Source organism: Hetaerina americana, unplaced genomic scaffold (assembly GCF_022747635.1).
Source record: "Hetaerina americana unplaced genomic scaffold, ioHetAmer1.1.p SCAF_7, whole genome shotgun sequence".
Taxonomy (NCBI): domain Eukaryota; kingdom Metazoa; phylum Arthropoda; class Insecta; order Odonata; family Calopterygidae; genus Hetaerina; species Hetaerina americana.
In genome coordinates, this window is record NW_027287316.1 from 44844200 (window position 1) to 44862611 (window position 18412).

The window sequence follows — 18412 nt, forward strand, 5'->3', positions numbered from 1 at the left end:
ATTTAAATTCAGCTGATTCCTGCTACACCATGAGTTCAGATGTTGAACAGTTTGTTTAGCATTGTTTGTTAAACTTTGGACTGTAGAGGCAGTGAGTATGATACTGGTATCGTCTGCAAATAAGAGTGGATCATCCCTTTCGTTGGTTCTTATATTCTCAGGTAGGTCATTAATGTAGAGGAGAAACAGGATAGGACCCAGAACTGAACCCTGTGGGACACCTTGGCATACAACTTTACCAGGAGAGATGAATTTTTTTCCATCATTGAGCAAAACCACGTGCTGCTGACGGCCCTGAAGATATGAGACTAACCAGTCATGTGCATTGCCCCTAATGCCTAATTTATGCATTTTTTGCAATAGTAAATTGTGATTTACTGAGCCAAATGCGTCAGAAAAATCGAAGAACATTCCTACAGATTCTAACTTGCAATCAAGAGCTGTCAATATATTATCTATTGCCTGATAAGTAGCAGATTTGGTGGACCTATTCTGCCGAAAACCATGCTGAAATTTTGACAGAATCTTCTCAGATTCAACATATGGGATGAGGCGATTGAGAAACACTTTCTCAAATATTTTGCTAAACTGATTTAGGAGAGATATTGGGCGATAAGAATTCATTTCGTGGGGGCTACTTTTCTTTTTATAGAGCGGGATAACTTTTGCAACTTTCAAAGGAGGAGGACAATTGGAATGTAACATGTGCATATGACATTGAAAATGAGTTAGTGAATAAAAATAAGGAGGCAAAGATTAAAATGTAAGTTCTTTTCAAATGACACAATGTTTTTGGATAGGTTTTGTGTCACAACAGTTAACATTAGGTACTTATGGAATTTCTGATTGGGCAGGCAAAGGTTCGAGAAGAGTTAACCAAATATGCATTTTGACAGATGTGATGCTATGGTTTCACAATATGATAGCTTAAGTGAGTAAGTAATGGCTTTGTGCTCAGCAGCCTAGGGCCTGATAAGATCATTTCATATTTGGAAATTGACTTGCAAATCACACAATGTATTTTATACCATAACCAAACATAAAAGAATTCCAATTCTACTCAATAAGCCAGAGAATGATTAAAAATAATTTTTTCATTAGATATCCAATCAAAGCCTTAATATTTATCATATTTTTAATTAAGATCCACCCAACTGATCTGGAAGACTTTCCTTATACTCAATTCTGAATTGGATTTTGGTGGTTACAATAGCTTGTTCTTTTCATGTAATTATCCATCATCTATAGTCCTCCTGTCAGGCAGACTGATAACCTTTTAAAATATTGAAGATGCATAGTAATATGTTCCCGGACATGTATTTTCACCAATATTTTTAAAAGCAACAAGACACTAAATAACTTAAAGTGAAGTATGGTGCCCAGCAGGACCAAGAACCTATTCCTCAGAGCTATATCCAATTTACATTCCTCTCCTTTCTTTTAAACACCTTCCTTATCCTGGAGACAACCCATTATCACCCAATCATAATTTATCGAAAGTACTAACGACATTTTAAATGTACATAACTTCATCAGAAAAAACTTATTTAAAAAATTGACGATTTAAAAGGTGATCAATCGGACAAAATGGAATCCAAATCAGAATAATATCAGGTGTTAGTGATGAGAGGAAAAAGGAGAGAGACCACGATTTTAATAAGGCACTTCTTCCTTATCAAAAGAAATGTAGCCATAGATTATATAATTATTCAATTTTTTGAGAAATGGACAAATTTTTGGACTCTAATTTTTGAAATTATTAAAAATATATATATTTGCTAAATTAGGCTGACCATTTTAGGGTTAATTCTGATTTAACTTCACCAAAATAATCTTGGCCTTTGATTTCTAACTCAATTAAAATAAAAGATATGTAACTTAATTTTAACAAGGCCAAAGTCATTCCCCTTTCCCTCTCTCTCACATGCCTTTAATTTCTCTTATTGACTCAATAATGAATCATTTGAGGCTCCTAATATGGCGTTTGATAGTGAAGTAAAATTTTATTATTATTATAACAATGTTATATTTTACTCTTTTTGCATCTTTTACTGTTCAGTGTGGCCACTCTTTGTATGTATTCCCATTCTCAACTTTCTCTTAATTTTCCCACAATATACTGTCCTTTTTCTCCCAGATGTTCAGGATATGATGATGCACTATTGTAGATCAAGTATCACTGGTATCAAAAGTCAGTCCCACTACGAAATCAGTTTTTGCTATGGGCTTAATGTCTAATGGTCTATGGCAAACTCCAACTAATATCGCAACTAAAAGAAAGTGCTCTCATTAGGAACTCCTGATTCCCTTTGTGACGTTGTGCTTGGCGCAGCGTCACTTGCCCAGTTCGAATACGCGCGCCCCTCTCGCGAGCCGTAGAACGGCGGGGCGCTATTTGTGGGCGCCGACAATGTATGTAAGAAAAAAAGAAGAGCGGGGCGCGCCGCGCGCGGAGAGTGCCGGCCAACACGTGGTAAGGAGAGTTCGTTGTGAGATGCCCGAGAGAGAAGGTCGTGTGCTATCATCGTCGAGTCACCGACAGCCTGCGAACACCGGGGGTGCGCGTGCCAGCAACCGACCTCGCCGTGTGGGCCCCCCGCAGGCCCCGACCGGAACATCGGGAGCCAGCAGTCGACAGCGAGGCGGCCACCTTCGGCTGCAGCCGAGCGGCCACCCAACATCGTGGCCCAGCAGGCGTCGGCACCGCGCGTCATGTTTGCTTGGGAGCGCCCACACCTTTTCTTGTGATAATAAATAGTTCTTGTGAAGTTTACTCGTCGTAGTCCATTTTTATGCGCCTCCTAGCGTCCCTCGTGATTTCAGCTGAAGAGCCGCTGCCCACCCCGGGGCACATAAAAGGTGAGCGAGCCCTCCCCTGGGACGAGGAGTGTGATGGGCCAGGTGACAGCCAGCGGCGTGACTCTGCGGCTAGCCATGCGGCTAGCCTGGCGCCCTCAAAACAAGTAGAGTCGCGGCCTCCCTTGTCTCGCGGTATCGGGGAAAATTTATCTATGAATTAAATACCGCGTCACACCTTATAACATATCAGATTTGTACATTGAACTCCCAACTTTTTCAAATAAAGTCAGCTCCCCATTCTTTTTTAATTTTTGGAGAATCTGCGTAATAATTAAATTTTTTCCAATTTTTCTGACCATCTGAGTGATCATCCTGAATGTTCAATGTCCTCAACGTTTTCTAATATCATCATGAAAACCACAGTCGTCAACACAAAGATGATTTTAAAGTGAGAATATTCTGGCATCATGTACCAGATTGTGTGAAATGCCACCTTCAGGAGGCAGTCCATTACCCTGAGTTGTTTGCAAATTTCTAGGAAAATCTAGAATGCATAACATATAGTATGGTATAGGCATGGGGTACACAAATTCAACCCCTGAATCTGAACCAGGGGCAAATCCAGAAATGGCCCCAAATATGTGAAATGGTTGGTGCACTCGCTTCAGACTCTGTTAAGGTTGTTACAACATAACTTTAATGCTGTTAAGATTTTTCCTTTCTTGAGACTGTCCCGATAAAACCCGACAACCCTCTAGTCAGAAACTCAGTGCTAATTCAACCAAGATGTCACTCAATATCACCATTAATAATTCTAGTGAAAAAATATATTTTGATGAAGCTAATTTTAAGCATAACCTATGGTATGGTAGAATTTTCAATATTCAGTATCTTGTTTCAATCCATGTACTCACTGATTAACATGTAATGACTCAAAGGATAGCATGTACTAATAAACACCACCTCTGACACAGGTCTATAGTTAGCTCTAGTAGCATATGGACAACACACTTTATCAAAATATAGTCATTAAATAGGTATCGCCCAGCCTCTTGTATGTTTAAAAATTAGTACACATGAATGTACTGCAGTGAATATCCATGTCCGCCACCAAATTGTATTGCATTCTCAGATCCTTCCTTATCCCAGGTACCTTTTTCTGTGTGATTATACATTTTTTAAATCAAAATTTTTAATGTAATCAAAATGGAAGCAGTAATTTGATAAAATTTTATGCAAAATATTTTTCCTAAGTACTATGCATGTAGCAATTCATTATATCATGGCCAAACAATTAATTTCAGGAAAGAAAGTATACCAAAGCAATTTCATTTCTACAAGAGCATTTCCTCACATCTGAACATCTGTGCAAAACAGTAGATATAACTTCGAGTCCAATAGGAACATCACATTTACTACAACTCATGCTGACCTGGCTAAGGGATGGAATATCTCTAGAAGTAAGTTAACATGATTGTTCTAAAGGTATTTCATGTATATACACCAACAAAACTTAACAGCAACAAATAATCAATAGAGTTTCTGAGTAACAAGTTTAGGTAATTGTGGTATGATTCAACCACTAAAGCCCACTTGCATAAAGCAAGAAATAAAACTGGAAAATCAACTAAATATCAAGATATCCAAGAACATTGAGAAATGCTATGATCATATGATCAAACATGACTAAAATGGGCTATCTGAAGTAAAAAGAGAAACAAAAATATGAACCTCCCTCAAAACCATTTCTAACCCTTCGCTGTTCATTGTCTGTTTTGAGTGCAATATTTCTCTAGCACAATGCTAATATTTTCCTGGTAGATAAATAAATGGTTGTGAATACATAATATTTTATAACTCCTTGACTAATATGAATTCCACTACACTCTAAATACTGGCAGGTCTTGAATGATATCGAAGATTTTACTAAGATGGACTTGGTATACCTAAGTTAATCATAATTGACCAAGAAGTGACACTGATCATCTGGGTGACACAACTCATCAAAAATCTTTTAGAAAGTCAGTTTCATGATTTGATAATTCAAAACCAACTTATCACTAAGCTGTGATGATTTCAAAAAGCTTAATTAGTTTTGGCCTGGCTAGGCCAACTTGAAATATTGCAAGGTGATTGAAATTGCCAAAAGTAACCAATGAACTTTGGTTTCTCTTTTTAGCATAGCATCAAGACTAAAGAGCAATTTCGCCAAACTACACACAGTAATAACTATCTAATAGGTAAAATGAATGGTAATTTTTTTCATAAAGTAACATACTCTATTAAAGTTAATGATTATACACTCATGACTGTGCTTAAAATCATCAAGTGTAAATCCATACACTTAATTGAAGATGATGGGTTGGTATCTATGTCTAGAAGTTAAGATGCAAAAAGGTGAATGTACCAGATGAATGAGCAGTCATAAACAATAAGCTATAGTACTCGTAGGATATAGAAGTCCATCTTTTTGAAAATTATTCTGAAAATTCTAATGAGCCACCTTTGGTACGTGGCTGCTGCCAAAAACAATATTTTGTCATTTACTTGGAGGAGGGAGCAGTAAGCTACCTTTTAATGCAAGAAAAATTACTTCAATAACTGTAGGACTGTTTTGTGGAAGCAAAATTAAACTGCCACATTACAATCCCAAGGAGCAGCAGTTCGTCTGATGTCCTTGTTCGAATTTTATTGATTTAAATAACATAATCGATGGAACTTAACCTTTACCCTCTTGGACAAAATATCACGGTGGGGATTAGCCCTCACCCAGATCTCCTAATTAAGGCTTCTTAGGAATTCATCAGTCAATTTTTCAATGGATCTAGGATTAGGAATTGGAATGTTAGGTCAGTACATACATAGAAATTATGTAGAAAGGCAGAGATTGAGATTAGAAATATATTTTAAATGAAATGGCTGGTTAGAGGACAATTTTGCAATGGTACCCACAGGATAATTCACACAGGTTCAGGAAATATAAATACAGTACAGGGGATAATACTGCAGAAGAGGGCTGCAATGAGAATTAATCGAAAGAACCATTATGGTTAAGTTAACAATCAAACCCAAAGACAACATAATGGTGCAAGTATACATGCCCTGGATTATGATATGAAGTTATGACAAATCTAATTATGCCCAGAAACTTTAATGCATTCATCAGCGATGAACATTGAGAGATGAGAAGGAAAATCATTTGGAAGATATGGACTAAGGCAATGAAATAAAAGAGGTGAATGGCTTTCATACTTCTTTGAACAGTACAAACTGCTTGAAAAATATTGTTGTTTCAGAGTAAAAACTTCAGGAACTAAGACCATAAAGCAGCTCTATTTGTAATGTTTATATAAAAGGATATAAACCCTTGGACTTGAAGAATAATATAATCATCCCATGCAAAATTTAAAAGCACAAACATTGTGAAAACTTCTGAACAATTGAATGGAGAAGGGGATGAAAACAAAGATCAACACTCAAGATGAACAAGACAACACTCAAGATGAACTGGAATAAAACTTAAGTTCTGCATTTTAAGAAAAGAAGACAATCTTCAAATGAGAGTAGGCAAAAATTTGCTTAAACATGAGGAAGAGTTTTGCTATATAGAAAGCAAAGGGAGTATGGAGAAAAAGCCTTACTTTCAGAAGAGAAAACTACTGATAGTATATAGCACCATTTTAAATAAAAAGTTGATTCATTAAAAAATTTTCATATGCCTGACCTTCCTACAGCTAATATGAATGCCTAAATCAGCTGAGAAAAGAAAATGTGGTGTTACAACAGTGGAAATGTGGTGTTACTAAGGATGACGATAATGAAATAGACAGAGTAACAAGGTACCATGGTTTACTGAAGAGCAAAACTGAAGGCAACACTAAGGGCAGGAATTGTAGAGGGTGATAGTAGAGGAAGATTATGGAGGGCATTGGAGCAGGGAACTACGAATAAATGAAGAGACTGGCATGGAAGAAATCATCCTGGAGAGCTGCTAAAAATCAATATTTTGATTGACAACCTATGGTGATGATGAGTACAGTTCAATCAGTTCGGAGAAAAAGTCAGCCAGTACTAATTAGGGATGGCATGCAAAGTCCAAAACATCCAGTAAATTTTCTCACCTATGAAATCTTCCGAGTGATATTCTCATATCAGATTCAGTGCATTAATCACTTATGAAAATAATTCAGTATGTCATATGCATGAATAGTAAAATATTATACATAATTTTCCTAATTGGTGCATTACAGGTCAAATGTCTTCTGCCCAGCACCTTGTTTTTTTTAATATAAGTCACTTCCTAATCTTTCTACATCCATTATTAAAAATAAAATCATCACCACGGTATTCTACCCATTTTGAAGGTAGGTTTTGGACAGTCTCTGACAACTTTTTATCTATTTCTTTCTTCATCTCTTCCTTGCTGGAGCTGTCTACAAAGCCCATTCTCTTCCTTCCTCTACCCTGCTTTCCCAATGTTCTCCCTTCTATCATGGTCTTCAACATCCCACTAACTTTCAAAATTTCCTTCACCCACTTTCTCTGCCTTTTTGGATTTTCCCCAGTAACTTCTCATCCTATTTAAAACTTTAGTGCTTGTCTTCCTCTCTACATAACTTATTTTCTCCATTATCAACCACTACCATATTTCAATAGCCTCCAATGTTTGCTCATCCTCTTACCCAAAAGACCAGGTCTCACATCCATAAATTACAATATGCCATATTAAAGTATGTATAAACTAATCTTTTCTTCGCATCTTTACTCAATGTATCATTGTCAATTCTTTTCTTATAAATGCCCTGTTTGCTAATAAAATTCTTCGCCTGATGCCCCAATCACAGTGCCTCTTTCATTCTAAAATACTGTCTTACATTAACTAAAATATTAGAAAAATAACTAAAATTACAGGCAATTGCTGAGGTAGATCCAGAACAGCAGGGTGAAATGCTTTCAGAGACAGAGAGCAGGACAGCAACAACAAGGACAGGATGGCATGAAGAAAATGATAGCGAAATGATTGGTCTGCTTGTGTGTAGGTAATGTTACTACCAGTTTTTTAAATATAGACTTAAAATTAAATCAAAAAATATTGGAAAACAAAAAATGAAGTTTAAATATTGTCATGCACACTCCTATAAAAAAATATCTTCACTTGAATTCTTCAAGAGGCAGAGCCAACTTTACACAAGGAAAGAATTGTGAATTAAAAATATCGGTTAGGTTCTACAAAATTTTTTTCTCTAAGTGAAAAAGACAGAAGGCCACAAAGAAATACCTGAAAGCATTAAGGGCAAAATGACTTTGTCAAGTAAAACTTTTGACTCTGGGACAATAATTAAAACGATTTTGGAAAAACTTAAATCAAATTCTAGTAACTTTCTGAAAAACATCTTGGTACCCATGCATGCATTTCCATTTCCTTCATTTCATTCTTCTTCAAATCAAAAAATCCACACTTTCAATGGGCAGAGGAAACCACTTTAACTATTCTACTATAATGCCATTTATACTGCTACTCCTATGCCATTTTATCTACTACTATGCCATTTATAATGCATGCCACCCTTTCATACATATATACTATAGATTTAAATATACAATGAGTCACCCATTATGATTAACATGGTGTAAAATATGCTGTCATACTCAAAATGGTACTAACAATATACATACTCCACACTTTTTCATGTGACCAACCAATTGCTAAAAGGATAACTTTGACCAGCCTCATAAGTTAGAGAAAAGTCCTTTTCACTAATGTGGTATTCCCTCATTAAGTTGAAACAGTGATGTAGCTACAGCATGGTAGAAAGACTAGTTCAGATGATGATGTAATTGAAAAATCTCTCCTGAACCTTACTGCTGAAACAAATTTGCATGAACACATTTAATAGATGAGCCTAGATAATTGCACTAGCATAAAATGGCTTTGCATGTATTATACAAGTACTTCCATCTTTGACATCAGGGTGTAGCACCTATGCTGTTATGTGCCTCAGGAGATATGCACTATGATTGCCTTGGTGAATAGTAAATGTAAGATATGAAGGATTTAACTCTTTTCCTATAACAAGTCACATGGCAACAGAAATACACAGAATATAATAAGAACAGGCATTTAATACCATAATAAACATAGAAATAGAAAAAATAGCACCAATTATCAACACACAATTAGCATTATAGTCCTCACAGGCACAACCTCCTCTTTCCAAGGCTTGCCAGGGTGGTAGAAAATGGACTCCCAGGGTAAAAATATAGTCAGTTATTAATATATATAACTATAGATATATAATATAACTATAATATATATAACTATAATATAGTCAATTATTAATATATATAAATACAAAAAATGAAAAAATTACATTATGATCATTAACAGTTATCTGTACAGACTAACTGCTGCCATTTTCTCAATTATCCTCTTAATTACTAATGACAGTAGTCAACCAGTTGAGGTAGATTTTTGATGAAATTGAGGATTAACCACTGATACACTTTCAAGTCCCACTCAAAAAGACATTAATAATAAATGCTCTACATTTGCACATTTCAGCAAACCATTTTTTAACTCTCCATATCTTCTTTGTATGCCACTATATTTTCACATGACTCTGTACATACATAGCTTACATTAACCTCCCACCATTTCACCTGTTACTGCATTCAGAATGCTGCTCTAATTTAGAATATTCACGATTAGTATGGCCATCTTTTTATAACTGTTTTTCATAATTAAACTTCAGACTTTTCTTGACAGTGCCTACTTCAGCATGTATGAAGAGTATGTATATTTGGTTGGGGAATATTTGTATCAGTATATTTAATAGTCATGATCCACATTATAGGATGCCAGACAGGCTTTTAAATTGAACAGCCACTGCTCCTTTAATGAATGCATAAATCAATTGTGGAGGACCATTTAAGTGATGGAGTCACTTTTAATGCACTATGGAGGAAGGCCACAGGAATCCATCCCAATTATCTTCCATTGAATTTACGATCAACACAGTATTAAACATAATAAGTCCTAGCAACTATGGGACTAAACTCACTGGTCTGAGTATCAGGAAGGGAGGCATGATCCCAAAGTCATCACAAGAAGATCCCAGCATAGTCAATGCAACAGAAGCAGAAAATAAAGAAGATGAACACCATTGTTAAAATGTGAAAATAGAATTTAAAAATAATGTTGTAAACAGGGAAGTTAAGTAATGAGAAATGAAGCAAGGATGAAAAGGTGCTTGGTTTTGTTAGCAAAGATGGGTAATACAATCTAAACACTTGTTTTATTGCTCTTCATCTACCACACAGGAATATTCAAATATTCTAAAAATAGTATACTTTTAGTGTGAGTAAACCATGAGAAAAATGATACTGAGGGTTCATTACAATTCTCTCTTCAAGTGCTTTGAATCACATGTGCATTCAATTGCCTTTCTACTTTTTTAATGAGCACAACAACTTCAGACTTAGGGGTGGAGTGCCAGGTACGACTGATGCAAAGGTACATATATGCTTACTGCAGTGTTATGTCAGAGGAGTTTTTATGCACAATACGCCCTGTTTGTTCCAATGCAAGAATTGGAACAGCAACAAAGCAGTCCAATGCATATGAATTTCATCCAGCCTAAGATTTTGAACCTCAGGTCCAGTCATTCTGGAGTTTTGGCACACTCAAATTTCCATGTTTAGAAGCAACATAGTAGCATACATGAGCATGTAACATGCATGGAACATATGGGCTGCTATATGCTAAAGACAGAGAGCAATGTTTTCAAAGTACAAAATTTGTCACAATTTTCCACAACTTGGCCAGCCTATTCCCAGCTCTAAAATTGGTGCCAAATCTTTTTTTTTTAATTTCCATAAAACTTGATTTTCTTCTAAATCATAAATGTTTTGTTTTTGATAATACGTGTATTTCCTGCTCCAACTCAAGTCTCAGTCACATTGAAAATGTCTTCAGCATTCAAGTTTACTCCCCCCTTTAATATTTTTCTATAATTATAAGTACCTTTACTTATTCATAAGTCGCCCTAAATATGTATCCAGGGAAATAAAGGAATTTACCTCTTTTTGCACCACATTGGCAGAGTGGCATCTAAGTTGGAACACTCACGAACATACAGCCGCATTCGAATCCCTGGCATTGGATGTGATGAGCAGTCTGGTAAAGGAATATCAAAAAGAAAAGCATCTGTAACCCCAACAGAAGAAGAAGACAAAGAACTCAAATCAGACATTCCGGAAGAAGAGGAAACACAGCTCAGTGAAATTTTAAAGTTTAGAAGTGACTTAGAATTGCTAACTGATGTTTATGAATACTGCAATTTGAATGAATATCTAAGGATTTATGTCATATCCATTTCTCCAGATTGGCAAGGCATGAACATTGAAGAGGCATTGTTCAATGCTGCAATAGAACAGGCTAAACTTTTGAAAATACCTGTTGCAATGACTATGTGTACAAGCATATATGAACAGGAAATGGCTCAAAGACTTGGAATGCAAGAACTAGCACATCTCAATTACAAAGAATGGGATGAAAGGAGTATAATTAGTAATAATTCTAAAGAAAACAGTCAGGCTCTTATAATGACGAAAACATTTATGGTTGAGTCAGAACCCAAAGATGAAACACATAATACATAGTGCCGTCACGTCATCTCAAACAAAAGGACGAAATTTCCTGAGAAGTTTGCCTCGATATTAAATAAAATATGAGACACAATTAAGCATAAATGCTTGTGAAATAAATCATAATAAACAATTCAATAAAGCTTCCTGTGAACCAAAACTGCTTCAACTTGATTTTTTAAGATAAGCATGAAAATATTGGCCATATAGCAAGTACCGCAAGCTGCAATTCTAAAGAGATTAAAATGGCCTACGATAATTTTAGCAGTTACAAGTTGACTTTGGTAGTTCAATGGCGACCTTCATAAACCTACATCTCAATTTGATTTCATAGAACTATGCCTGACTATATTTCTTTACGAGCAATTTGATAGGGAAACATAATGCAAAATATAATTTTTTCAAATACTATTTGGCATAAAATTTATCTCGGGAAGTATTTTTTTTATTTTGATCTTAAATTTATCTCGGATTAAAATAATCCCTTAGGGCAGTCTTTCCTTGACGTTAAAAGCAATATTTTATCACCCATTAGTTATGCGGTAAACATCTAGTTGTGAAATGCTGATATGCATAAAATTGATGTTTATATTAAATTCCCGCTATCAATTCGAAGCTCCTGAAACATAAGTTAAAAAGTTAACATCCAAGTTCCTTTTGGTTTAACACGATTACCAATCTCTTTATGTTTACTCGTGGCATGAATAAGACGCAAATGCCATATAAGAGTTAATTTTCAATTTCAACATCTTAAAACAAAGTTAAAAGTGGACTCAGGCCCTACTTCAGTTCAGAATACCTACGCTCTTACTCACTTCAACTTCCTAGTTAAGTCGAAAACCCCACCATAACATCCTCAGACATTCCGAAAGACTAAAATGCGTAAAAACAACAGAAGTGCTAAATTGTGTTAAAACCAGCTAAAACTGTCCCATAACATCACAGCACCCGTGAGCACGCCAGGAGTAAGAAACTTTGGTTTAAATACTTCACAACTATGGCAGATCCGGAATTAGAAGAGATTAGAGCTCAAAGATTAGCTCAGCTGCAGTCCCAATACAAGGTGTGTTTTAGCGTAGTCTAAATTGGTCCTTTTGAATTGAATCATCTTGTTGTGCAGGGGGTTTATGTGAATAATATTTTAAAGGGAAACCCTGAGAGCAACCAGAAGTCAGCGGAAGACAGAAAAAGAGAGGCAGATGAAATGAAAAATGGGATATTGTCTCAAGTTTTGTCACAATCTGCTAGAGCCAGATGTAAGTTTGTGTTTCCTGTAAATGTGGTATATTTCACTAATTGAGACGAGCGAGAAGATCGTGTTGAAAATAGCTTTGTGTCATTTCTTAGCACACTCGAAGAACTATAAGAAAATGTTTCGTTAAACCTGTAAACAAATTTGCCTCGTCCAGGCAAGTAAATAAGCGCTGCCACTCCTTCATATGCATATATTTTAAATGTCGTATTATTTACTAGATCACTTTCATTCCATTGTAGTGAATACATTGTTAGTCGGGAAACCAGAAAAGGGCCGTCTAGTTGAAAATATGCTGCTTAACATGGCGAGGTCAGGACAAATTATGGGTAAATTAGGTGAGGAAGAGCTCATTGGTATACTTGAAAAGGTCAGAGAGCAAACGAGGTCACAGTGTTCAGTGAAGGTAAGAAGGTTTTTTGCATTCATATCTAGAGGTGTCTATCCAGCCTCCACTTTCTTCTACAGCTCATGGTTTATTCTTCCATTATTTCAGTTCGATCGCCGAAGAGCAGCCTTGGATGATTCCGACGACGACTTATGAAATCTCATCCCATTTCGCACTCAAAGACCAGCTTATGGACAAGGAATATTGCGACGTGATGATTGCTTACAATCACTCCGCAATGAGTCCAACGCTAATACCTAATGCAACGCTACAGCCTTCACTAACATTTAAAGACATTCAGGAAGAACAAATACTTCTTAATGATGGCGTACTTTTTGTGAATTTGTGCCTCTGTTACGCGTGTAACCCTAGAGGAGTGACAAGTGAATAATTAAACGTTTCCATGAAAGTCTATGTCATGAGTGCATTAGTTGACCCAACGCAAAAGCTTATTTAGTATCACCCGAGTCCTATTAAATGCACAAATAGATGAAATTGTTATCCGACAGCAATATAAGCCATTCTCGAGTGTAGCGTTTCGTTTAGATGTTTCCACATGTGCTCCTTTTGTTCCAAATTTGTTATTGTTAACTTGTCTCTAAAATTAATTTGGGCATTATGCTAATGCCTACTATTTACCATCCATGACAAAATATTTAAGTAATATCAATGACTTGTCTCACTTAGTACCAATTCTGCCAGCGACTTTGATTGCCATGAGAACCTGAATGAAAGTCTGACATCACTGAAAGCTCTTCAGTTACTTATCCTACTCTTTAAATGTAATATGGGTTATCTGTATAAGTAATATATATCTGCAACAGAAATCACTCAACTGCACATGTGGTGTTAGTTTCCTATTGAAATGGGATTGAGGCCTTTGACAGCTAAGCTGGAAATCCAAGTGCTTTCCAATGGCCTTTTCAGATGCTCCTTGATTCATGTGTGTTGGCCCACAAGTGTATTAATAAGTTTTTCCTAAAACCACAAGGCCGAGATTAAAGTTTTCAATGCACACATGCGTATATGTTGAGCATCTATACTCCATCTCCAGACTGTTAATTATTGAAGCACCATAATTTCATGCAAGCTTTGACAACTTTCATGCCACATCCCTTTTTAAACTAACCAGCAAACTTTTTTATAGAAACTCACGCTAAAGGTGCATTCTTTTTTAAATTCACACACCACTGATTCATTGAAACTCATTCTGACCCATGCATTTGAGCTTTTTATTGTAAGCTAAATTAGACCCCCCTATTAAACAGAAAAATGCACTTGTGAGCACTCGCGAGGAAGTGATCGCGGTGATAACCTGGTGCAGCTGATGTTATTGCAGTTGCTGATTTGTCATTGTATACCTTTTTAACTAATAAATGATAAAATTAATGGTACTAATCCAACCACTATTTTTTTCTAATAAAGGCATTCTGGTTATGCAAGTCCCTCAAAATGTCTTGTGCTTGTAATGGACAGTTAAGAAGGTTTACGTACATCCAAAGCTTGAAAATTATGAATACCAAAGATATGTAACTTGAGAGTAAGAGGGTTTCATTTAAGTCTCCCAGGGTGGAGTCTTATGGTTGAAAATGCCTTCACTCTCTGAGCCTGTTGACAACCATACCACTGTTGAAGAAACTGAGTCACTATTTGTGATATATCACTATGCCACTCGTCTCAACATACCACCACCAAAGAGGTCCTTGTTCAGTAAATTCAGCAATGCCAAACATGGGGGACCCCCTTGCTAGATGAAAATAAACATCATTGTGACAAATAAATAAGTGTACGGTGTTAAGCAAATAGTACTATCATTGTGAGCATCACATGTATCCTGGTTGGAATTCATTGGGAGTAAAAAGCTGCTAAGAATATGAAAAAGTTATTTTGAGAAAGCTTGTCTATAAAAATGTCAAAAACTTTGCTCTGGAAATAGAATCACCTCTTACTGCTGCCAGAGGCTGCATTCTCATATTATATCTTTTAATCTGCCCATTGATTCTAGTCACTTGGAATTCACTTCATCCAACTGCCTACTCCTTTAGATACAGAAGTATCTACTTTCAAGGCTAAATATGGACCAAAGAAGCATCTGGAGACATAAGTTCTTAAATAATAACCATAGCTTATGATTTGGCCTTGAAATTTTAAGATAATTTACAAGAAAAAAAATACCAGTACAAAAACACATACTCTTTTTTAAGTAGATGATACATCTATTTTACATTAATTGAAACAGTCATTTCATGGATTAAATGAAGAAATAGTGCTTACGTGATGACATTGTGATTTGGTGACTATTGCTTCAAATATTTTTTTTCAGTTCCCCATGAGCACAACCTTCCACCGTAATTTTTATTTCAACTATTTTTAGAAAACTCATCTGTATCGTAACCCTAAGGTTGGTTTACTGCAGCCCTCCATTCTTCTCTATTAAAGTATCAATTCCTTCACCCCCTGATAGCTTCTCTGTTTTACCTCCTCCTTAATGTCCTATACACTTGTTACCTGGGTTTCCTCATGGCATCTTCACTTCTATTATGTTTCAAACTAATCCATTGTGCCCCAAGATAGGTTCAATCCACCTAGTTCTTTGCTGTACACTTCTCCAGATGGTCCTTTCCCCTCCTGATATTCTATATAATTCCCCAATCGCCACTCTGTCCATTCAATCTTCGGCATTCTTCTCCAGCACCATGTTTCAAAGGCTTCTATTCTTTGCTAGTCCACTTTTCCCAAATTCCATGTCTCTCATCTCTAGAATGTCATGCTCCATACAAAGGTTTGATGAACTGCTTCTTAGTTTGCAACCTCGGGGTTCTTCAACATGGTAGTGCCTCTTCTTCGTGAATACATTTTTAGCTTGGGCTATTCTTAGCTAATGTTGGTTAAACTTACGCCATACCAAGTAATGCCCAGGCCGAGAAAAGATTCCGCTTGCTCCAGCTTCACTTCTCAAATTGTGATATCGGCTGTCAGCTTCTCTCTTTCAGCATAAGGATTTTAGTTTTCTTTTTGTTGATACTCATATTGTATTCCTCAAATGCTTGGTCCATACCATTAATAATTGCTTGCAGACACTCACATGCATGCTACTACTGTGATGTCACCTGCGAATCAGAGAATGTTAATTTCTTTGATATTTGCCTCAATACCTTTGATGCCCAATTCTTGTGCCTATTTTATTACCTCTTATAGATATGGTTTGAATAGTGCTGGCAATAGGTTGCATCCTTGTTACTCCATGGTTTATTTTGTTTTTTTTTCATTCTGTTATTCATTTGCACAGTTGTTACCTGGTTCTTTTAGAAATGCATTATTTTTCTGCCATTGCAGTCTATTCCAAGTGATTCTGGAATTTTGAGCATCTTGTTCCCTTTCTTGCATGCCACAAATAATGGCTTGTTTATGGTAAATTTTTACCAGCAGTGACCTCATTACTACAGGGCATTATATGTACCTTTTCTTTATACAAGCAAAACCATCTCCCGCTCATCTCTTCCTTCCGTTCATGATCATAAATATTACACGTATTGAATGTAAATCAATCTTTAATGCTGAATAAGTATTACTCATGCTGAATGTAAATCAATCTAGTAGTCTTTTGAACAACTTCCTCCCTTTAAATGTTTTAAATAAATACATACAATGTCTTCCTTTTACCTTTTCCTTGGTATTTCTCAGTCATGGCATAGTTCTGCATGGATATTACCTATGCTGACAGCCTTGGCTATTTCCATTATATTCAATCTCTTTTATATTTTAGATAATGTAAATTGACTAAACCTACGCTATCCCTATGAGCAAAACTACTTTCTTTATCTAAACTCACTGGCTTAATATGTTTATGGTGTCCTTACATGTACTGTCTCCACCTCATCAAGATCTCTTCTAGTGAAGTACCCCTTCCACCCCATCTCTATAAACTCATCATACACTCACAATGATCTCTATACCATACTCCTTTTATCCTATTAGGTTCTCACCTAAGTTTATTTAACCTTTTTTACTCCAAATATGCTAGACTCATTTCACATAACATGGGAATGACAATATAATTATGAACCACAAAAAAAACAAAAATTGTGATGTTTTTGTGAAAAAAGTCACAAATAATGGCCTGGTGAGTGCAAGCAGAGGAACCATACATCCTTCGGCAAGCATAAAGCCACATGCATTCTCCAGATTTTTCCTGTTCTGTACTCTTTAAATCAACTTTCCCCACTATTCTCAGAGGACTAATTGCTCTTTGATTCTTACATGCCTTATACATTCTTATTTCCCTTCCTTTTATGCCATTTTAAAGTTATTAAATTCTTCCAATGGTAAGGTACAAGTTGAGGTTACAAATGTAAATGGAACAAACAGATGAGTAGTATGCAACTTACCTCTGCACTTCAAAATTTCACTAACTACACCACCTATGCCTGAAATTTCTCCATTCTTCAAAATTCCCAACACTGTTACTTTACAATTTTTACCCAAGGCTTCTACATCTACTTAATACCCCGCAAGCCGCCGCAAGGGCGTGTGGCGGGGGGTGCTAGGACACCACCCGTAATTTAGAAAAGAAAAAAAAACCGCATGCAATAACGACAAAATCATATATAAAAAAAAAACATGGCATACATTCATGCATGAACACTTACACCCCACACACATGCAAACACTCAAACTACCAACTAACATACACCTGAAAGTATACCTAACATCTCTATAGTGTTTAATTTTGTTCCGACTTGTAAATTCAACGTTTTTAATATTTCTAAAGTGACTTCGGTTTCTTACTATTATGATTTCTGATTGTTCGGGGAAAGAATGAGTATTTGTACCTATCTGTCCTGGAATCTATCTCCCTTAGTTTATCTTTGTGGTCTGATCTACCTAAGTAGTGTGGGGCCATTATAATTCGTTCAGTTTCATTCGTTCAAGGCTTATATGACCTTCCTACATTAATTTCCACCATCAGATGGTGAAAATTAACGTAGGAAATGGAAAAATATGTAGAAAATATAGGACCCCCAGTCATTGAGCTTAAGGAAGTAACAATTAATACTACTGCTACTTTTGAGAGAGAAGATCATTGAATAACATTAAGAGTACTATCCGCAGTATTAAAAATGACAAAGGGTGCCACCCACACATAATTGACAGAAAAATTCCAATGAGGTGGGTTTATGTGCAGTGATTTCTGAGATTGTTCATACTCGTACAACAGGATGTTCCCATTCAGGTATATTAATAGCTGAAATGTAATGAAATAATTGACTCTGTAATTCCACACACTTTATTTAAAAAACACGACCCAGGTTTCAACGTTGAACGTC

At 36.1% G+C, this 18412-nt stretch overlaps 1 protein-coding gene across 1 annotated transcript; it reads left to right on the forward strand.

The window, feature by feature from the left end:
- Positions 1 to 12340: 12340 nt before the first annotated feature.
- On the forward strand, positions 12341 to 14484 carry LOC139696764 (programmed cell death protein 5-like). The gene is made up of 4 exons (XM_071595601.1): positions 12341 to 12508; positions 12593 to 12701; positions 12940 to 13103; positions 13194 to 14484. The coding sequence occupies exons 1-4, from the start codon at positions 12443 to 12445 to the stop codon at positions 13239 to 13241; spliced, it is 387 nt and encodes a 128-aa protein (XP_071451702.1). The 5' UTR covers positions 12341 to 12442; the 3' UTR covers positions 13242 to 14484.
- The last annotated feature ends 3928 nt before the right edge of the window (positions 14485 to 18412 follow it).

Excerpts from the sequence above, each read along its gene's own strand:
- LOC139696764 (XM_071595601.1), top strand. The coding sequence starts at position 12,443 with ATGGCAGATCCGGAATTAGAAGAGATTAGAGCTCAAAGATTAGCTCAG. Across the intron at positions 12,509-12,592 it reads AGCTGCAGTCCCAATACAAG|GGAAACCCTGAGAGCAACCA; the intron begins GTGTGTTTTAGC and ends AATATTTTAAAG. Across the intron at positions 13,104-13,193 it reads GGTCACAGTGTTCAGTGAAG|TTCGATCGCCGAAGAGCAGC; the intron begins GTAAGAAGGTTT and ends CCATTATTTCAG.